General features: G+C 48.0%; 1 protein-coding gene across 2 annotated transcripts in view; it reads right to left on the bottom strand.

Annotated features, from left to right (window-relative positions):
* TMOD1 (tropomodulin 1) overlaps nt 1–23,044 on the bottom strand; it is a 95,871-nt gene that overhangs the window by 12,087 nt on the left and 60,740 nt on the right. For both annotated transcript variants that reach the window (XM_055350025.2, XM_031014874.3), the window contains exons 5-8: nt 20,775–20,864; nt 19,433–19,563; nt 17,649–17,756; nt 14,557–14,700 (exon numbers count right to left, since the gene is read on the bottom strand). In XM_055350025.2, the coding sequence (XP_055206000.1) occupies nt 14,557–14,700; nt 17,649–17,756; nt 19,433–19,563; nt 20,775–20,864 (473 nt within the window). The remainder of the gene's footprint in view (nt 1–14,556; nt 14,701–17,648; nt 17,757–19,432; nt 19,564–20,774; nt 20,865–23,044) is intronic.

Here is a 23,044-nt window from a genome sequence, read left to right as displayed (position 1 = left end):
AATAATTCAATTTATAATAATATTAAAAATATTAATTCTTCTTCTTTTTTTTGAGACAGAGTCTCACTCTTGTTGTTCAGGCTGGAGTGCAGTGGTGCAATCTTGGCTCACCACAACCTCTGCCTCCTGGGTTCAAGCAATTCTCCTGCCTCAGCCTCCTGAGTAGCTGGGATTACAGGCGCATGCCACCATATGTGGCTAATTTTTGTATTTTTAGTAGAGACAGGGTTTTGCCATGTTCGCCAGGCTGCTTTCAAACTCCTGAACTCAGGTGATCCACCTGCCTTGGCCAAAGTTCTGGGATCATAGGCGTGAGCCACTGCGCTTGGCCAAAAAGAATAAAATACTAATTCTAACTTCTTTTGTTATATTTATTTCTAACAAAAGAAGTAAAGACTTATATATTGAAAACTACAAAACAACACTGAAATACATTAAATAAGACCTAAATAAATATAAAAAACATCCCATGGATCTTAAGTCTTCATGGATCAGAAGACTTAATATTGTTAATATTGCAATATTACCAAATTGATTAAAAGAATCAATGCCATCCTTATCAAAACTCCAGCTGCCTTTTTTTTTCCAGAAATAGACAAGCTGATCCTAAAACTCACATGAAAATGAAAGGAACCCAGAATAGCCAAAACAATCTTGAAAAAGAGGGACAAAGTTGGAGAACTCACATTTCCTGATTTCAAAATTGCTACAAAGCTACAGTAATTAAGACGTTGTGGTACTGGCATAAGGTGGATATATAGATGAATGGAATAGAATCGAGAGTCCAGAAATAAACCCATACATCTATAGACAATTTCTTCTCAAAAAGAACATCAAGACAATTCAATGAGGAAAAATTATCTTCTCAAGAAATGGTGATGAGACAACTAGATATCCACATGCAAAAGAATGAATTTAGACACTACACACAATACATAAAAATTAACTCAAAATAGATCAGAGGCCTAAATGTAAGTGCTAAAACTATGAAACTATGATGAAAACATAGGAGTAACTTTTTTGTAACCTCGGCAATGGTTTTTTAGATGTAACACCTAAAGCACAAACAACAAAAGAAAAAATAGATGTTACACTTCATCAAAATTTAAAACTTTTGTGCTTCAACAGACACAAGAAAGTGAAAAGACAACACAAAGAATGGGAAAAATATTTTGTATTGATATTTGTAAAAATATTTGGTAGATATAGGATTTAAATATGAATATATAAAGAACTATTAGAACTCAACAGTAAAAACAAAATTTATAAATGAGCAAGGGATTTGAATAGACACTTCTGTAAAGATAAAAATGGCAAATAAATATATGAAAAAGTGCTCATCATTAATAATTCAGAAAATGCAAATCAAACCACAATGAGATTCCACTTCACACACACCAAGATGACTATAATAGAAAAGACAGACAGTAACAAGTGTTGACAAGAATGTGGAGAAAGTGGCACCCTCATACATTGCTGGTGGGAATATAAAATGGTGCAGCTGCTTTGAAAGACAGTTTGTCAGTTCCTGAAAAAGTTAAACATAGAGCTACCATATGACCCAGCAATTCCACTCTTGGGTGGAAAATAAATAAAAACATAAGTCCACACAAAAAACTTGTTCACGAATGCTCATAACAGCATTATTCAGAATAGCCAAAAGAAGAAACAACCCAAATGTCCATCATCTGATGAATGGATACACACGTGGTAGATCCTTACAGTGGAGTATTATTCAGTCAGAAAGGGAATAAAGTTCTGATATGTGCTATTATACAACACGAATGACCCTGGAAAACATTATGCTAAATGAAAGAAGCCAGACACAAAGGCCATATATTGTATGATTCCATTGATATGAAATGTCTAGATGAGGCAAATCCATAGCAATGGAAAGGAGGTTAGTGGTTGCCAGGGGCTGGGGGAGGGGATGAAAGCAGAATGAGAGCTAATGGGTACAGAGTTTCTTTTTTGAGTGATAAAAATTTTCTAGAATTAGATAGTGGTGATGGTTGCAGAGCCTTATGAATACATCAAAATCCACTGAATTTTAAAAGGATGAATTGTGTGGCGTGTGAAGTACGTGTTAATTAGAAAAAAACTCCACGGTAAAAAAAAAAAACAATTAGAAAATGGGGAAAGGTTATGAAAAGACATTCACTGAAGAGGATGTACATATTGCAGATAATCACATGACAAGATGTTCAACATCATGACCTATCACAGAAATGCAAATCAAAATCACAATGAGATATCACTACATATCTATCAAAATCTCTAAAATAAAAATTAGCAACAACACCAAACGTTGGTGAGAACGTAGAGAAACTGGCTCACTCATAAACTACTGGTGGGTCTAGAAAATGGCACACTGTGCACAAGAGTTGAGTTTTTTAAAATGCAATTGGACTCCTGGGTATTTATCCCAGAGAAATTAAAACATATGTTTACATAAAATCTGTACATGAATGTTTATAGCAGCTTTATATGTAATAGACAAACCTGGAAACAACCCAGACGTCCTTCAACAGGTGAGTGGTCAAACAAACCCTGGTACATCCACACCATGGAATATTACTCACCAGTGAAAAAGAGCAAACGATTGGTACATGCAACAACTTGGATGAATCTCCATAGAATTATGCCAAGTGAAAAAAAAAAAGCCAGTCCAAAATGGTTACATAATATATGATTTTCATTTAGATAACATTATATATATAACATTCTTTAAATGACAAAATATTAAAATGGAAAACAGGTTAGTGGTTGCCTGGGGTTAAGGAGGCAGGAGGAAGAGACAAGTGAACTTGGTTACAAAAGGGGAATATGAGAGATCCCTGTGATGGAAATATTTTGTATCTTGACCTTATAAATGTTACTATCCTTGCTGTGATACAAAACTACAGTTCCCACCTAAACTGCATAGAGTACAAGGGATCTCTCTGTTCCCTCCCTCCCTCCCTTCCTTCCCTCCTTCCTTCCTCTCTTTCTTTCTTTTCTGAGACAGAGTCTCACTCTGTTGCCCAGGCTGGAGTGTAGTGGTGCAATCTCGGCTCACTGCAGCCTCTGCCTCCCAGGTTCAAGTGATGCTCCTGCCTCAGCCTCCCAAGTAGCTGGGACTACAAGCATGTGCCACCACACTCAGCTAATTTTTTGTGTTTTTAGTAGAGATGGGATTTCACTATGTTGGCCAGGCTGATCTCGAACTCGGCTTCAAGTGATCCACCCGTCTCGGCCTCCCAAAGTGCTGGGATTACAGGTGTGAGCCACTGCACTCGGCTCCTCTGTATTATTTCTTACAACTGCATACTAGTCTGCAATTATCCCCAAATTTTAAAAGTTTAGTAATAACAATTTAAAAACCAGAAATAGAAACCAAACAGAAATACACAACCACCTCTAATGGCTCCCCAGTGCCAAGAACTGCTGCTGTTTACTGTGTCCCAGGCCCTGCCTTGTGCCCCACTTGCATGATCTCAGCTCATTCCCTCACTAAGCCAACAGGACACAGCCCCACCTCCTCAGCCTGGCACTCAAGGCCCTCACAAATGACTCTTTGCTTTCCTTCTCTCTCTCCTTCTCTCTCTCCTTCCTTACTCGGCCTGTTTATCTCTGGCAGTCTGATAATGGTACGTGGTGCAGACAGAGGTCTACTCCAAAAAGCTCATGTGCCTCCATGTGGAATGCTTTTAGCCTCCCTGTAAGTATATCTCTATTGCCTTAATATGCACTGCAAATTCCCCCTCCCCAAGAGGCTTTTCCTGATCCTGACCCCAGGAAATGATCTCTCCCCATTCCACACTCAAGTGCACATTGGATGTCCCTCCCTACACCTAGCAGAGTCCATCTGCCTTACTTGGGTCACCTGCCTCTATAGCTGTCTCACCAATTAGAACTGTATTGTCCAATACAGTAGCTACAGTAGCTACTAGCCACATGTTGCTCTATACATCTAAATAATTAAAATGAAAATGATGTATAGTTCATTTCCTCAGTCCTATTAGCCACATTTCTAGTGCTTGATAGCCACTGGTGGCCGGGCACAGTGGCTCACACCTATAATCCCAGCACTCTGGGAAGCTGAGGCAGGAGGATCGCTTGAGACCAGGAGTTTGAGACCAACCTGGGCAGGCAACATAGAGAAAACTCGTCACTACAAAAACCAACAAACAAATAGCCACTGGCTGGAGACTACCATGTTGGTTAATGCAGATATGGCACAGTTCCATCATCACAGGAAGTTCTATTGAACAGTGCTGCTGTAGGCCATGAGCTCCCGGGTAGGACATAGTACCCAGTTTCTCTCGGTTGAAGTGTGCAGAATTGAATTGAATGGAGGAAACAGGAACATGCTTGGGAGGGATAGAGGGGACGTCAGCCCAGCATCCAAATGGACAAGCACGAATTGCAGCTGAGACTCTTGATTGAGAACTCCCTCCAGGTATTCTGAGTTCACCAGAGCTCATCTGGGTTCAGACTGGGCTCAGAAAGCTGGCCACGGCAGGCAGAGGGACACTGGTGAAATTCCACCAGCCCCTCTGGCAAGGCTCCTGAGAATGCTGGGAAGAGGTCAGGTCGGTCCTCGGAGGACTCAGCACAGCCCTGGAATCTGGCCGTTTTGGCCTGGAGATGGCACAGCAACCATCTGAGGCCCCAAGAAGGAACTGGCAGCTCCTCCACCCACCCTCCCCAGTTAGCAGGAACCCTGGCCTCTCCTTGAGGTCTCTTGCTGCAAATGCCCTGCTAAAACTCAGGATGGGCTAGTCTCAGATAGTACTGGTCTCCCCTGAGTGAAGGGGCTACCAGGGACTTCGAGGACTGCCTCTGCAAAGCTGATGCTTTGTGCAGAGTACAAAGCCCCTTGACATGCATTGCCCCCATTCGAACTGTCTACATCCCTGGGAGGTGAGCAGGGCAGGCAGGAGCCAGCTTCTCCATCTTAGAGATGAGTATACTGAATCCATGTGTAGATGGAAGTTGGACCATGCTCCCTCGGCTTATTCATGACAGAGCCAAGGCTTGACCTTGACCTGGGGCTGAAAGGACTGCCCCAGGTTCCTCTAGGCCCAGTTCTCACATTAGTGTCCAGTACCCTGGATACATACAGATGTGTCTGGGCATGTGCGACAAGGTACAGGATTCCATTAGATAATCATGATCTTCCAGGAGTGTTCATCTCAGAGCAAACCCATTCTTTTTACATTAAGGAGTAAAATAGAACACGTGCATACATCTTACAGTAAGCCTTAAGATGTCAAAGAAGCTTCGGCCGGGCACGGTGGCTCACGCCTCTAATCCCAGCACTTTGGGAGGCCGAGGCGGGCGGATCACGAGGTCAGGAGATCGAGACCATCCTGGCCAACATGGTAAACCCCATCTCTACTAAAAATACAAAAATTATCTGGGCATGGTGGAGCGCGCCTGTAGTCCCAGTTACTTGGGAAGCTGAGGCAGGAGAATTGCTTGAACCAGGGAGGCGGAGTTTGCAGTGAGCTGAGATCATGCCACTGTACTCCAGCCTGGTGACAGAGTGAGACTCTGTCTCCAAAAAAAGAGATGTCAAAGAAGCTTCATACCTGCATCTTTCTCTGACTCCGGGGACCCTGAGACTAAAAGGACTCATTCATTTTATAGAAGAGAGAACCAGTGGCTGGGGAGCCACGACTAAAAACCAGTTCTCTGACTTATTTTTCAAGTAACTTATTTAGTGATTACTGCATGCTAAACAATGTCATAAACATTTTACAAAAGCTAATTCATTTTTTCCTATCAATCTAAGGAATTTTTCCTGTCAATCTAAGGAATACTACTATCGTTATTTTCATTTTATTTTATTTTATGTTATTTTTTGAGATGGAGTCTTGCTCTGTCGCCCAGACTGGAGTGCATAGCACGATCTTGGCTCGCTGCAACCTCTGCCTTCTGGGTTCAAGCGATGCTCCTGCCTCAGCCTCCTGAGTAGCACCACCACGCCCAGCTAATTTTTGTATTTTTAGTAGAGATGGGGTTTTACCATGTTGGCCAGGCTGGTCTTGAACTCCTGACCTCAAGTGATCCACCCACCTCAGCCTCCCAAAGTGCTGGAATTATAGGCATGAGCCACTATGCCCATCCTCATTATTTTCATTTTATAGGCAAGAAAAATTGAAGCACAGAAGTATTAAGAAATTTTTCCCAAATCCTAGCATGGGTCAGTTGCAGGACCAGGATTTGAATACAGGCAGCGAGCTCTAGAGTCTGTGCTGGTTTCCACCTCACTTAAGTGCCTCTGAGAATGACCAGAAGGCAGAAGTAGGACTGACAAGAGGAACTACAGGCAGATGGTGTTTGGCTCAGCATGGAGGAATGCCTCTGACCATTAGAAGTGTCCACACGCTGAGGAACTGCCTGGTAAGGTAGTGAGCTGCCTGTGCCTGAAAGTGTGTAAAGGGGGAGAGACCAAGGGGTTGGTCATGCCCGGACTGGCAACAGTCTCTGGGCAGCAGAGCCAGGGACAGGATGGTTGGGAAAGAACTCTCGTACTCCTTCAGATTTGCTTGAGAAGTAAAAAACCACTTGTGAATAAATATAACCACATTATTAACAATTCATATGATATTAACACAGATTGAGTAAAAGGAAAGAGTCTCCCTCACCCGATTTATTCCCAGTCCCACCCCCTTCCACAGAAGTAACCACCATGGGCTGGGCGCGGTGGCTCACGCCTGTAATCCCAGCACTTTGGGAGGCCGAGGTGGGTGGATCACAAGGTCAGGAGATCGAGACCATCCTGGCTAACATGGTGAAACCCTGTCTCTACTAAAAAACACACAAAAAAATTAGCTGGACGTGGTGGCAGGCACCTGTAGTCCCAGCTACTCGGGAGGCTGAGGCAGGAGAATGGCGTGAACCTGGGAGGCGGAGCTTGCAGTGAGCCGAGATCGTGCCACTGCACTCCAGCCTGGGCAACAGAGCAAGACTCCATCTCAAAAAAGAAAAAAAAAAGTAACCACCATGGCCAATGAGTTGTGTTTCTATGCATGAAGTATATGACAGAAATGTACAGGGATTTGTTTTGTTTTGTGGTACTTGTTTCTTGTTTAAATGAATTCATACTATACTTACTGTTCTGCAACTTGCCTTTTTCATTTTATTTTAATTTTTATTTATTTTTTTGGAGACTGTGTCTCACTCTGTTGCCCAGGCTAGAGTGCAGCAGCACAAAGCAGTGCAATCATAGCTCACTATAGCTTCTGACTCCTGGGCTCAAGTGATCCTCCTGCTCAGCCTCCCAAGTAGCTAGGACTACAGGCACGTGCCACCATGTCTGGCTAATTTCCTTTACTTTTTTTTTTTTTTTACAGAGATGGGGTCTTGCTATGTTGACCAGGCTGGTCTTGAACTCCTGGTCTCTAGTGAGCTCCCTCCTTGGCCTCCCAAAGTGCTGGGATTACAGGCATGAGCTGTCATGCCTAGCCCACCTTTTTCATTTAATATTTTGCGGAGTTCTTTCAGAGTCAGTAAGTAGAGAATGACCTTATTCCTTCTATTGGCTTCACAGGATGCCCTGGTGTAGATGGATATTTAGGTTACTTCCGTTTTTTCGTGTTACGAACAACGTGGCAGTGGCAGGGGAGGGAGGGGGTATTACTCAGGCTTCCTACGGAAATCAAAACTGCTAGGTTGAAAGATAGGCGCTTTCAAATTAAAATTGAGACTGCTCTGCCAAAAGGATGTAAAAGTCGGCATGCCCTTCAGCAGTGTGTGACAGCTGTGTGTCCTCACACATTTACCATGTCAGAGCATTACCCATCGGATAAGAAAGAGATCAGATTTGCTCTTGAACAAAATTACCAACCAACACCTTAGGTGTTACAAGGTGTATCCTGGAGCCGGTGGCTCTGAGGCTCCCTTTCTGGTCAGACGCAACAGGAACATCAAGAATCTCACTTTGGACATTTGACGGGGCCAATTCTGTCCATTCCCAGATGATATGGACAACTGGGAATACTTCAAAACACAACAGAAAGGAGGCCTGGGAATTAGGTTATCCAACTCCAGAGTCCCAGACCCTAATTGACATTAAAATTCCCTCCATCTCCCAGCTGTTTACACACCCCCAGGATAGGAACTCCTCCCCCTTTGAGATACCTGCTCCATCCTGAGGTAGCTTTGCTAGTTATGTGTCCGGAATTGGTGGGTTCTTGGTCTCACTGACTGCAAGAATGAAGCCGCGGACCCTCGAGGTGAGTGTTATAGTTCTTAAAGGCGGTGTGTCCGGAGTTTGTTCCTTCTGATGTTCGGATGTGTTAGGAGTTTCTTCCTTCTGGTGGGTTTGTGGTCTCCTGGATCAGGAGTGAAGCTGCAGGCCTTCGCGGTGAGTGTTACAGCTCTTAAGGCGGAGCCTCTGGAGTTGTTTGTTCCTCCCGGTGGGTTCGTGGTCTCCATGGCTTCAGGAGTGAAGCTGCAGACCTTCGCGGTGAGTGTTACAACTCATAAAAGCAGTGTGGACCCAAAGAGTGAGCAGTGGCAAGACTTATGGCAAAGAGCCAAAGAACAAAGTTTCCACAGTGCGGAAGTGGACCTGAGCGGGTTGCCACTGCGGGATCCGGCAGCCTGCTTTTATTCTCTTATCTGGCCCCACCCGTATCCTGCTGATTGGTCCATTTTACAGAGAGCCGGTTGGTCTGTTTTGACAGGGTGCTGACTGGTGCGTTTACAATCCCTGAGCTAGACACAAAAATTCTCCACCTCCCCACTAGATTAGCTAGATACAGAGTGTGGACACAAAAGTTCTCCATGTCCCCACCAGAGTAGCTAGATACAGGTGTCAATTGGTGCATTTGCAAACCCTGAGCTAGACACAGGGTGCTGATTGGTGTGTTTACAAACCTTGAGCTAGATACAGAGTGCTGATTGGTGGATTTGCCATCCCTTAGCCAGACAACATAAAGATTCTCCAAGTCCCCACCAGACTCAGGAGCCCAGCTGGCTTCACCCAGTGGATCCTGCACTGGGGCCACAGGTGGAGCTGCCTGCCAGTCCCGCGCCGTGCGCCCGCACTCCTCAGCCCTTGGGTGGTTGATGGGACTGGGCGCCGTGGAGCAGGGGGCGGCGCTTGTCGGGGAGGTTCGGGCCTTGCAGGAGCCCACGGCGTGGGGGAAGCTCAGGCATGGCGGGCTGCAGGTCCCGAGCCCTGCCCCGTGGGGAGGCAGCTAAGGCCCGGCGAGAGGTCGAGAACAGCAGCTGCTGGCCCAGGTGCTAAGCCCCTCACTGCCCGGAGCCGGCGGGGTCGGCCGGCCGCTCCGAGTGCGGGGCCCGCCGAGAGCACGCCCACCCGGAACACGCGCTGGCCCGCAAGCGCCGCGCGCAGCCCGGGTTCCCGCAGGCGCCTCTCCCTCCACACCTCCCCGCAAGCTGAGGGAGCCGGCTCTGGCCTTGCCCAGCCCAGAAGGGGGCTCCCACAGTGCAGCGGCGGGCTGAAGGGCTCCACAAGCGCGGCTAGAGTGGGCGCCAAGGCCGAGGAGGCGCCGAGAGCGAGGGAGGGCCGTGAGGGCTGCCAGCATGCTGTCACCTCTCAGTTACAGAGGTCTTTCTGGTCAACTCCTGTGACACAAAATAATATAGATAATTCTTACTATGATGACTTAATATCTGCAAAATTCTTTGATCCTCCCCCCTCCAAAAAGTGGTGTCTGATTTCTCTCCCCTTGAGTGTGGGTTGTGCTTTCTGACTCACTTTTAATAAACAGAATATGGTGGAAATGACTTTGTGTAACTTCCGAGGCTGGGTCATAAAAGGCATCTGAGGCTTTCTTTTTTCTCTGACTTGGCTCACTCACTCTGGGAGAAGTTAGCTGCCATATTGTGAGGACACTCCAACAGCCCTAGGCGGGGTGCACAAGGTAAGGTGCTGAGGTCTCCTGCCCACGCTGTGAGGGAGCCATGGTGGAAGCAGTTTCTCCACTTCAGATCATGCACTCTGGGCGAAGTCAGCCAGCCACACTGCTCCTGGATTCCTGCCCCTCAGAAATGGTGAGTTAATACACGTTTATTGTTTTATGCCAGGATTCTGAGGCTGTTTAAGTTGCTATATTTGGGGATAATTTGTTACACAGCTACAAAAAACTGATACAATCACAACGTTGAGTAAAAAAAGCCAGACACAAATCATCCAATCTGGGAAAACAAGACAGCACAATCCATCTACTTTAACTTCTCTTCAAAATATTAAGCACATCCTCACTGTCAAATATTGGAATAAAAAGTGGGGAATCTGGCCACTACCCCAGACATTATACATATTCTCATTTGTGGGACTCACCCCAGGCCTTGTCTGGCCTGGGGAGCAGGGTCCCTGGTGCCCTGGGGGTCCTGGGGAAGAGCAGCTCTGTGGGGAGTTTGGAGAGTTTGGTGAGAGCAGCACAGAAGCCGTGTGTGGAGATGGCCTGCTTGGCCTGGGCCGGGCCTGCAGGCTCCCTCGGGGCCCACAGGGTCTCTCCCATCCATCCATCAGTGCAGCCAGGATACTGCAGCTCCAACCGAGCTCTGCCACTAACCTGGCCTGTGGCCTCAGGCTAGTCCCATCCCTTCTCTCATCCTCAGTTTCCCCGCTTGTGAAAGGAAGACTGGGCTAGATGTTGTCTCAGTGCCTTCTGGCTCTGGGGTCTGCTCTGCCCTTTCCCAATTCACCATGGTCTTGGCGCAACCGCAGGTGGCAACAGAACATTGCTTGGAGATAGAGAGACTATTTGAGTCAACAAACAGCTTCAAAGTCCTGGTTCCCAAACTGTGTCCTGAGCCAGCTCCGTGTCACCCTGGGCAGAACTCCCCAAGTCCCTTTCCCTGGCCGTATAAGGAGAAAGAAGGACAGAGACTTGCTGCCACAGGTTATAAGCACAGGACTGAGGAAAAAACTCCCGTCTCCAAGGACCTCGGTAACTAACCAGGAATGAGGAATAAAGGAATAAATCAAATGCCACTCGCCACCTCCTCTGTGTCACATTGCCCTGCCTCCCCCCAGCCTGGCGCTGGGGCACCTGAAGGGGAGGCACAGGTGGCCTCCTCCTGAGCCTGAGTCAGCAGAGCCCCCTCCCTGAGACCTGCCTTCAGCCCTTCCCCTGCCGGACCCAACTCCAGTTAGGCAGGAGCGCCTCCCCACAGCACCCTGGTCCTGGAGGCCATAGCTCCCTGGCTGATCTCCTGGGCCCTGATACCCTCTCCTTGCCCCCAATCCCCTCCCATCCAGCCAGAACCATCTTCCCAGAGCACAGCACAGCCCACTTTCCCTAAACCTACCCATTCAAAGCTCTCCGACTCCTAACCCCCTTTCTGGCTTTCCTCTGGGGGTACCGTGAGCCTGTGTGGATGGGCTCCATGGCTTTCCCCACTCCTCTCTGCACCTGGGATGCCATGGCCTCCATGTCATCTGAGATACTTTTCACCCTGTGGGTGGGAAGTCAGGGTCTACCCAGCATCTACGGGTTTATCTCAAAATCTGCCTCCTCCAAGCAACCCTCCCTGATTGCTATTCCTGACTAAGACTGCTCCCTCTGATGGACCTCACAGCCCACTGTCTGGCTGCTGGAGCACCTGGTATGATGGTCATTTCTGCAACCATTTTCCCTCCCAACCAGTGAGGAAACTTCTGGAGGGCGGACCTGGAGCCTCAGTCCTGCACACAGCCCAGCACAGTCCTGGCAAGCAGCCAGCATTCATCAAAATGTCAAGATGAACCAAAAAAGAGGCTCACTGGATGGCGGGTGGTGCTGACCAGTGCTCAGGCCCCAGGCCAGAGGACAGATGAGAAAAGCCAGGCTGACATCACATGAAACCACAGCTGCTTCAAGAACCCAGACAGGCATAGCATTATACATGGACTCTGGAGTCACACAGACCTGGGTTTGAATCTTGCCCCTCTTGCTTCTTGTGTGGCCTTGGGCAGGTTGCATAGCCTGCCTGGCACTCAGTTTCCTCATCTGTGATACAGGGATGGGTTGTAATGCCACTTACAGAGTCTTTGTGAACATTAAATTAGATAATAGACACAAAGTACCCAGTATGGTTTTGGCACATGATACCTGCTCAGGAAATTAACTCTTAGAATAGCATGTGAATCCCCTAGTTCACCTTCCCAGTGATTCTAAAAGTTAACAACTTCAGAGTTTACATCTGTTATCTCCTTAGAAGCAGAGATTCTTATAATCCTCATTTTACAAGCCAGGAAACTGAGGCTCAGGGAAGTAAATGTTTTTGAACCAGGGTATTCAGCTAAGGTAAGGGCAATGGTTAGCATGGGCTCCATCTTGGACTCTGGGGGGATAGTGTGTGGAGGGAAGGGGCAACTCCCTGGCAGCTGCCACCACAGTGACCTGCTCCCAGTCCTCTTTTGCTGACATTCTGCCCTGGGAGTTAAGTTTCAGCTGACTCTGGGTAGACCCTGACTTCCTGCCAGGCCAGGCTGGGATTCACATGAGTAGCCAATCCCAGGGCCTGGACCAGGGCCACTGCCAAGCCTGCTGCATGCCTTTGTTCCATCTGCTCTGCCCCTCTTGCCTCCAGTGGAGCACAGTCAGCAATGGCTAAGGGAGGGTGCAGAAGGGGTAGGGGTGGGGAGGGCCTGAGAATGAGCGAGGCAGCAGCAAGACCACCGGCATGCGAGAGATGCAAGGAGTCCAATGCAGGAAATGCACGTGACACGGCTGCTGCCAGCTCATGTGACTGCTTTATATAAATTAGAAAAAAGTGCCCTCTCTGGGTGAACAAAGCCCCATACTGAGGCACACAGCTTGGAGAGTGGATTCCGGGTTGAATTTTGCTCTCTGCTACCTCATTGTGCTGTGAACAATATGCACGACCATCCAGGGCAAACTTACTTACCAGGCACTCCTGAAGGGCCAGGTCCTGAGCTGGGCACTGAGATAAGGAGATGCCTCAGACACAGCACCAGCTTCTGGGAAGCTCAAGGGAAGCCCAGGTGCTAGGGGAGCCCAGAGGAAGAGGTATCTAACTCTCTTTGGGCAGAGGTTTGGAGGAGCTATGGCAGACTAGCGGGAGAAGACAGTAGTAACCTGGCTCTCAAGAAAAAAAAAAAGCCCGGATGCATGGTGTGCCAATTTGCCAATTTCCATAGTGTAAATACTCCCACCTACCATGAGCAATTCAAGGCACCAATGTGCCATTGCTGGTCTCAGGAAGAGATATCCACAATCAGATCTTGCAAGCTGGTTCAAGCTGTCTCTAGAACACCACTAAGATAAAGTGAAACTTCAACTAAACCCAGAAGGCAGAGAAGAGGGTAGAGGCAGGGGAGGACATTCCATGAGGAGGGAAAGGCATGGAGGCATGAGAGTGGGGAGCAAGTTGTAATGGTTTTGAAAGGGTTATGGTTGGGAAGGGACAAAGTCTTCTGGAGGTTGGTAATGTTTTCGTTTCTTGACCTGGACAGGGGTTACATGCCTGTTATGATTCCTTAAGCTGTGCATTTAAGTTTTATGCACTTTTCTGTATGTTTGCCATGTTTTACAATAAAAAAGTTAAAAACTTGTGATAGTCTCACTCAGGTATAACCACTGTTTAGAATTGTGTAATATTTCATTCCAATCTTTTTCCCATGCATACATTTATACAACCATTCAGCAAAAATTTTCATGTAGTGGAAAAAAAAACTGAGTCCCCATTCATAAAAAAGAAAGCATTTTAACATCAAAAGCAACATGCTGCAGTGGAATAAGTGTGAGTTTTAGAGTCAAAGAGACCTGGATTCAAATCCTGCTTCCTAAATGCTGACCCTGTGGCCCTGAAAAAGGAGCTTATCTTTGGCCTGTCTGGACTATTTTCTGAAAACTGAGACTGATGATACCCACATTCTGTAGGGTTGTTGTGAAGATCAAAGATGATGGATGTAAGATGTGCAGCTCAGAGCCTGGTCCACAGTACACTCTCAACACATGTAACATATAAGATGTTGTTATTAGCATCCTCTTAGAAAGTCAGAGCTGAAAGAGTTGCCCCGCAGATAAAATGATTGACCCACAGAAGTTACAGAGAAACAGTAACTCCATAAGAATAAAGACAAACTAGAATTCGCCTAGAGAGTAATGTGAATGGTGAGGAAATTCAAAAGCCGCATTGAATGGGGGTGAATGAAGAAAACTGGGAATTTTAACCTGGAGAAGGAGAGCTTAGTGGTCCATGAGATCTGTACAACAGATGTCCTGAGTGAAGCAGAGAACAGAGCTAAGCCCAACAAACAGGACTTACAGGGAGCTGACTTCTACCGGATATAAGGAAGAATGTTCTCATTGCCTAAGAATGGAAGTGATGATGTTGGTAAGGAGTGTGTCCCCCATCATGAGAGGGACTCAAGCAGAACTGGAAGAGCACGTAGTGGAAGCGATGAAGAAGGAAGGTGAGCGTGGTAGAGGGTGTGAACTTTGGGGACCTTGGAGGTCCCTCAAAGCTGGGCTCTGAGCTTCTATCATCAGCATTCTCAGCTCCATCCAGCAGCATGGGAAAAACTGCAGGCCAGTGAGCTGCATGTAGTAACAGACCTGAGGAGACCCTTGCCCATCTCACCTGGTTGTCAATTTTCAGTTCCACCAGAGAAGTGTTGTATGGGAGGGCTTCTACCAGGCGCAGAATCCCAGCTCCAGAAATGAAGTTGGATTCCACATTCAGTGTCTTCAACACCTTGTTCTCCTTGAGCATCTCAGCAAGGGCCTTGAAGCACAAGAGAAAGCAAGGATACCCATGAGTCACCCCGAGCAAGGCTGGAGGCCCCTCTGGGTAGATCCTAAGACACCTAGGGGAACAGGAGGATGATCTCCACCACGTCCTTCACCAAGCACAACTCTGACTGTGTCTCTCCTCTCCTGCAACCCGCCATGGCTCCCGATCCCCCACAGGAGAATTCTATGCTGCTTAGCCTACAAGCAAAGCTTCTATGACCTGGGTCTACTCCCCTGTCCAGAATCAACTCTCACTGCTCCTCTTCAGTGGGGCTACTCGCAGCTCCCCATGCCTGCTCGGTGCTTTCCCACTTTGTCTCTGCCCTTTCTTTCCCTCCCACCTGGAATTCCCTTCCCTTTCTGCTTCCCTGTCCAAGCTCTACCCATCTTTCGAGGCCATTCTCAATGCCCCTTTCTCCAAGAACTCTTGCTGACATTCCCCAGCTAGCTGTAGCCTACCCTCTCAAATCCTCATAGAATGGAGCCATACTTCCCTCATTGTGGACCTCGGATTCCTCTGTTCAGAGTTGTTTTCATACTGGTGTTGTCTCTGCTATTAGACTATATACTCCTGGTGGGCTGAAAATGCATCCTATCTATCCCATGTTGCCCACAATACCCAGCATATAATAGGCCCTCAGGCATTGTTCACTGAGTGACCAGTGGAGCCTCAACCTCCTGTACATACTCCCCACTTGTCTCTTTATTGCCCTGTGGAAATTCCATGGAGACATGGTTTTCTTCATCTGAGCACTACAGAGCAGAAGAGGGAAGCCTGGGAAACCACCCGCTGGGCAAGTGACCAGGGCAAACTGGAGAAGAGGAGCTTAGGTGGCCCCTAGCACGTTTCAGAGGAACTCAGCCAGGGAGTGTAGATGACAATCAGAGCCTCTGAAGGAAATGAGATAATTAGCAGTTGGTGGAAACGATGCGTCATGGAGGGAAAAAGACACCAGCAGCTGATAGGACATACTGATCGGTGGGCCCTGCTGCCTAAAACGATGCTCTGAGCCAGGAATACCTACCCCGTCGCCCCTGCCTTGCTGAGACCTGCTGAGAGGCTAGCTCCCAGGAAGCCCTCTGTTTTGAAATCATCGCCCCCTCCTCAGTGCCCTTCACTTCAGTGTTCCCCCGGGATGGCATGTCAGCTTTCTCTGTGATGGTGTCTGTCTTTGACTTGGCTGGCCCTCCTGAGGGAAAGGACCCAGCCAGAGTCCTCTCTGTGTCTTCCACCAGAACCTTCCTGCTCCCAGGAAAGGCCTGGCCTGGCTTAATCAAATCTAATAAAAAAAATCAAAATAACAACCAGTAGGCAATCTGCTAGGCTGATCCAACTGGACATGCTGGTGGCTGAGCAGGTCCTGGAGGCCCTGTCTTGCCAGGTGTTAACTCCTTGTATGCCGGGTCCCAGTGGAGGAACCGGGGCCAGGAGAAAAGCTAGGGCAGGCAGTGGGGGCCCTGACAGAGCTCTGGCAGCCTCATTTACCAACTGGCCCAGAAGCATCTCAGTGTTTGACATGGGCATACTGGTGTGCATAGGCTGATATCAGCTGTTGGTCTGGCAGAGTCCATGCCCAAAAAACATTTGTGGACCTGAGCTGAGGGCCAGAATGGATGTGCTTGGTTTCTGACCCATGACATAGTAGCATACAGGGCATGTGGCTTTGCCAGCTGTGTTCCTATGGGCAAAGAACCATGGAGATCTGAGGTCAGAGGTCATCAATCCAGAGGTTCCCCACTGACAGCAATGAGAGACTGTGAGCTATTTCTATTATTTCAAAAATATGAAAGAACACTGTCTTACCTATTTTAAGAATCAGAAAAAAATCAATTGCTACTAAATGGTTAATTATTAGCCCTGATACACTAGCTTCTGCCCTTCTTGCAGGAATCTAGCTTTGCAGTAATTGCACTGTACTGTTACCCTTTAGTTGTCTGCCTGGCCAAATGGACCAGAATCTTTATGAAAGTGGAAGCTGAGACTGGTCACAATTGTATTCCCAGAACCTAATTCAGCATTGGGCACAGAGAGACTCTCAATACATATGTGCTGGATGTTTAAAAAGAAGAGTTGATGGCTACTTCAGAGTAAGTACAATTTAATTTGATCAGAAATATCTTTTGAGACTTATAAAATAAAATTGGTCATTGGGACCTGCTGATGAAACCATCATTTTTATTTTTTTTAATTTTTATTTATTTATTTATTTATTTTGTGATGGAGCCTCGCTCTGTCACCCAAGCTGGAGTATAGTGGTGCAATCTCGGCTCACTACAACCTCCGCCTCCTGGGCTCAAGTGCTTCTCCTGCTTCAGCCTCCCGAGTAGCTGGGATTACAGGCGTGCACCACCAAGCCCAGGTAATTTTTATACTTTTAGTAGAGACGGGGTTTCACCATGTTGGCCAGGCTGGTCTCGAACTTCTGACCTCAAGTGATCCACCCGTCTTGACCTCCCAAAGTTCTGGAATTGCAGGTGTGAGCCACTGCGCCCAACCAAAACCATTGATTTTAGAGATGGAAAAACTGAGGAACAGGGAAGGGCAGGCCCTTGTTCTAATATGATGTGCCGAGTGAAGAGAGAGACAGATTTAGGGGTCACGTGACTGCACTGGAATTGCAGGTCCACCTCTCACTTGCTGTGTGACTGGACAAAACAAGTTGCCTGACCTCTCCGAACCCTAGATTCTTTAAGTGCAAAGTGGGGAGAACTGCATATCTGAGACCAGAAGTGGTTGTGAGGATTGGCCAGGATGACGTGTAGGTGGTGCCAGGTGATGGCTGTTCCCTCTACACCCCTCATGGCTCCTGGTCTAATGCCTTCCACTGTACCACATAGAGCTCTTTGTTAGTGGGATACAACCAGTCCTGAGGCCACATATTTCAACCCTTCTGTTTCAAGGCCCCCATCCACAATGCAACAGAACAGAAAGGTACATACATACGCCACGGGGTCATTACTCCGTGTCCCCACGATGCTGAACTTCTTCACATATGAGTTTTCTTTCAGGGCTTCTGCATATGCCTTGAGGGTGGGGATGGGGATATTCTGCACAAAGAAAGGCAACAGAGAGAGTGACCAGAAGCCTCCTCTGGGACAGGCTGAGGCAGGTGGATTAGCCTGGCTACTCACTGATTCCTGGCAAGTCTCTGGCCAAAAAGCTGAATGGGCAAAAGGTTCAGGCTTTGTCCCAGATGACTGAAATCTGGGGAGAACTTTCTGGTAAACAGATTTAGAAAATCCTGCCTGAAAATTTCAGATAAGACCTGTAACCTCTTTCTTTGTGCACTTGGGGGCCAGAGAAGAGGCAAAAATTAAGGCTTGTAGTATTGTACAAAGAGCTAGGACTAGGGGTGTGAGAGGGGCTGGAACCTGGCCTTGGTCCCAGTGATCGGCAATGTTCCTGACTTGCTAGGTGTCTCTGTGGAAGCCTCCTGCCCTCTCTGGCCCTGTTTCTGGAAAACAGGTAAGGGGGTTGCATATGATGCTCTTTAAGAGACATCTACCCCAGGGGGTCTCTGCTCCAGCTGCACATCAGAGACTCCTGGGGAACTTTTACAAAATGGTGATGCTTGGGCCGGCCCAGAACGATAGAATCAGAATCTCTAGGGTCAGGCCTGGGCGTTGGTATATATTTTTTAATCTTCTCAGGTGAAAACCACTGATCTGGTCCAACAGGCTCATAGTGCAGAGGAGAAACTGAGGCCCAGAGGAGGCTGGGGCCTCACAGGGAGATTCCATCCCTCATGCGGCCCTGAGGCAGCATTCACTGCCAGCGGGCAGCATTCTGAATTGTGCCAATGTCTCCTACTGGGCACATGAAAGAAAACATGGCTGTGTTTTTACCAATCTCTCAGAGCGTCACTTTAGCTCCCGTGGGAGCAGAGCATGGGGAGGCCAGGTGGGGGTGAACACTAGGGTGCAGGTTTCCAATCTGATGGTGCCGTGGGGCTGGCAGCTGCTTAAAATAAAGTGGAGAAGGAAAGAAAGTGAAGCAGGGGCATGGGGGGCTGGCTTCTAGTCTTACCCCACCCCCTCCCAGAACTAATCCACTGGTCTCTGGGCTGAGCAGGTGGGTAGGCAGCTGCGTTTGTCTCTGAATTCTTCCTGCGGCGGCCTGTTCAGGGTGAGACTGCCTGTCCACCTGTCCCACCCCTGCCCGGGATCACATAAGGAAATGTGCACAGAGAAAAGGGCAGACAGCTTGGGATATCGCTTTGGACATTTTGGCCAACAGCTCCCTTCTGTGGCTGTAAAACGAGGCTGAATATGAACGTGATATAGCAGCAGCGATGGCACAGGGGAGGGACCTGCCCAGGGCCTGTGTTACCCCCGAGCCTAGTGGGCACTGGACTTTTCCAGCCTTGAGATCCCGTGCAGCAGCATGTGTCTGACTCATGATTTTATCTCGGAGAATCTCTCAGTGTTTTGAATAACGTGGCAGGTTTCCAGATCAAAGCTGGGTTGGCCCGTGCTAAACATCTGGGCCTGATATCATCCTCAGAAAGAAACCAGGACTGCCAGATGCACTTGTTTACACTGCCCACCCCTCTTAAAGTCTCCCATTTGCAAAGGTTTTGTCCCTATTCCCGATGCAGAAACACCCAGAATCCAAACAGGACCCTGTTTACTCTGCACAACCAACCCTGGACCGTTTGCATTTGGGTGACATGGTTCCCTCTCCCCCAGCCACAGACAGGTAAAGTGAAATAAATGGACCTTACCCGGATATTATTGAGGTTAACTTCTTCAAGTTTTGGGTCGTTGTTCTTTATCCGTTCCAGCGTTTCCTCTACGTCCGTTGAATTTGGTTCTTCGTCGGGCACAGGCTTGTATTGTGTGGGTTTAATCACGCCTAGAGTGACCAATAAAAGGGAGGTGGCTCACAGAAACAAGGGGCTCACTTTCTGCCAACACAAAGATACTGTGGAAGGGAGCATGTGCAGGGTTGGGGCACGTGAGGGCTGCACATCGCAGGGGCTGGGTGGGGGTAGGGGGCACCACTCAGAAGAAGCCCCCCAAGGGAGCCAGGAGGCTGGGGTTCTACTTGGACTCTGCCTTTGACATCCTGCAAGAACTGGGTGAATTACTTAAACTCTCTGAACCTTGGGTCTACATCTGTAAAGCAGGGCTAGTCATTTTCCCGGGGCTCATGACCTCAGTGGACTCTTGGGAGGCTAAGATGAAGCCCGGATGGGAAAGAAATGCATCGATCTTCCAGAAGGAGGAATAATTATTTTTTTTGGCAGCCTCATTTCTGTTTGGGGCCAAAATGCCAGCTTTGGAACAATGCAGTGGAGTAATTAAGGCAATGCAATATTGGCACAGGAAAGGACAAAAGGGCTCATGAAACAGAGGAGGCACCTAGAAACAGATCCATGTGGATGATAAAGGCGGGGCCCAAACCAGTGGGGAAAGGATAAATCTTGCAAGGAATGGTGTTGGGACCACTGGATATTAATTCGAAAAAATGAAAGTTTGGTCTCATCCCACAGCACACACAAACATGAACTCCAGGTAGATTAAGAAGTTGAATATAAGGCCAGGTGTGGTGGCTCATGCCTGTAATCCCAGCACTTTGGGAGGCTGAGGCAGGAGGATTGCTTGAGTCCAGGAGTTCGAGACCAGTCTGGGCAATGGTGTGACCTCATCTCCACACAAAATAAACAAAATTAGCCAGGCATGCTGGCATACACCTGTAGCCTCAGCTACTCAGGAGGCAGAGGTGGGAGGCAGAGCCCAGGAGATCCAGGCTGCAGTGTGTCAAGATTGTGCCAATGCACTCCAGCCTGGCTGACAGAGCAAGACCCTGTCTAAAAAAAGAAAAAGTTGAATATAAAAAGTAAATCTCTAAAACTTTTAGAAGAAAATATAGGAGAACATTTCTATAATACTGGGATAGAGAAGGCCTTTGTAAACAAGACACAAATCCCAGGAGACTCAAAGGAAAGGATGAACAGATTTGGCTGTATAACACGTTAAAACTTCTGCAATGAGCCAGAGAACATCAGTGAGTGGAGGAAGCAAGAAGCATGAGGTCCCTCCTGGGGGCAGGCGCATACTCACTGTTGAGCCCCTCCTTGTTCATGATGGAGCTGCTACTCAGGGCCTGGTAGTACTGCTGGTTACTCATGAGCGTATGCATGCCCAGGATCGCTGCAGGGACAAGGGAAGGGCTCATGATGTGCCTCTGCAGACAGAAGAGCCTCCTAGGGACCCACACTCCAAACCCCGGGAACTCTGGCTCACAGAAATGGCAAGAAACACTTGCATGAAAACTTCAAAATTTTATTTTACTTTTACTCTCACCTCTATTGATGTGACTCCGAAATCCCCAGCCCCAGCCCAGGCTGCTCTGCCCCTGGCCTCTGATTCCCTGATGTCCTGCTGGCACATCCAGCTCAACGTGGCCAAACCAGAATGGCTCTTTCCCGTGACAGCCTCTTTCTTTGGAAGGCTCTCTTTCCATCTTGTCATCCTGCCTGTCCCTCAGGGTAAAACATCAGGGAATGTGGCACCTTCTTCCCATAAGCCCATTTGACCGTCCCAGTGTCTCTGAGATCTGTCCCCCTCCCATCCCATCATCTCCATCCTAGTGGAGGCCTGATCATTCTTTGGCTGTATTGTCACAGCTGTGTCACCACCGGTGTCTTGGTCTTGGCCTCTTCCTTCCCTCTACCTCCCAGCATGCAGCACAAAGCAGCTGGAAAGCTCTTTCTGGAAATGCCAACCTGATCTTATTGCTCCCGTGCTCAGCCATTCTTTCATCCATTCATTTGTTCAACATGTTATGAGGCCCACCCCAGCACTGTGTGCTAGGCTCTGGTGGGGACAGTGGAGAATAAGAAAGACTGGGTCTCCGCTCATGGAGGTGAAAGTGTGCTGGGGGAGAGAGGAGCCAAGCAAGTTCCCACACAATGAAAAACCAGCGCAGGGTATGCTGAGTGTGGTAGAGGAAAAAGTTCGGTCCTAAGACAGCATAAAAGAGGAACTTGGGATGCGAAGGAGGAGTAAGTGTTGGTCAAGTTAAGAGAAGGGCTATAGAACATTACAGGCAGAGGAATGCAGGTGGGAAAGCCTCGAGGTTCAGAGAGTGGCAGGCCAGTGAGGGAGGAAGGTCAGGTTGGCATTTCAGGAAAGACCTTTCCAGCTGCTCTGTGCTGCATGTTGGGAGGTGGAGAGTAGGAAGAGGCCAAGGCCAGGACACCAGTGATGACACAGCTGTGACAATCACTGCTGGGGGAAACAGGATAGAAGCTGGATGTGTGGCGGTAATAATCAGACGCATGGCAACACCACCCCTCTCACTGAGCACATGCTCTGGGCCAGGGAAGACACTTTGTGTCCATCATTCCCAATTTGGTTGCACACTGGAATCACCTGGGGATCTGTTGAAATTCCTGATGCCCAGTCCCACCCTAGACCAATTAACCCAAAATCTCTGGGGGTGGAGCTCAGGCACCTGCATTTTTAAAGCTCCCTGGATGGTTTCAATGAGCAGCCAAGATTGAGAACCATTGCCTAACACTCCCCTCCTTGATCTGCCCAATAACCCTCTGGAGTAGATTTTATTCACCTAGGCAAGGTCAGATTCTACAGGGTCTTCTAGGCTGAGTAAGGAGTTCGGGTGTCTTTTCCTAGGAACAGCCTGGGAAGCCATTAAAGGCTTGAGCAGGAAGTGAGATGGTCTGACCTGAGTACTGACTATTGTGTTGAGAACTCACTACAGAGGGGAGAGATGGATGTGGCTGCAGAGCTGTGAGGCTGTTGCAGCTGTGCAGATGGGAGGACAGTGGCTTGTACAGCCAAATCCAAACCCAGAGCCTGGCTTCACAGGCCTTCCCTGGGCTGGCCCCACCTCACCAGTGTTGTTGCACTCCCCCTCCCAACAGCTTCTCTGCTCTAGCTACACAAACAGCCCCTGCTCATAGCTGCTCCTGCTTTTGCTAGTACTCTCCCTTCTGCTGGTGATTCTCTGCACCCACTTGATTTGGAATTTTAGATAAACAACAAATTTTTTTTTTTGAGATGGAGTCTCGCTCTGTTGCCCAGGCTGGAGTGCAGTGGCGAGATCTCGGCTCACAGTAAACTCCGCCTCCCAGATTTAAGGAATTCTCTGCCTCAGCCTCCCGAGTAGCTGGGATTACAGGAGTGTCATCCTGTAATTTTTGTATTTTTTTATATATACAATATATAAATACTTTTTATATATATCTACAATACAAAAAATATTGTATTTTTTGTCGTCCGGCTAATTTTTGTATTTTTAGTAAAGACGGGGTTTCACCAACTTGGCCATGTTGGTCTTGAACTCCTGACTTCTTGATCCACCACCT

This window comes from Gorilla gorilla, chromosome 13 (genome assembly GCF_029281585.2).
Source record: "Gorilla gorilla gorilla isolate KB3781 chromosome 13, NHGRI_mGorGor1-v2.1_pri, whole genome shotgun sequence".
NCBI classification, from domain to species: Eukaryota; Metazoa; Chordata; class Mammalia; order Primates; family Hominidae; genus Gorilla; species Gorilla gorilla.
This window is presented reverse-complemented; position numbering and strand designations above follow the sequence as displayed.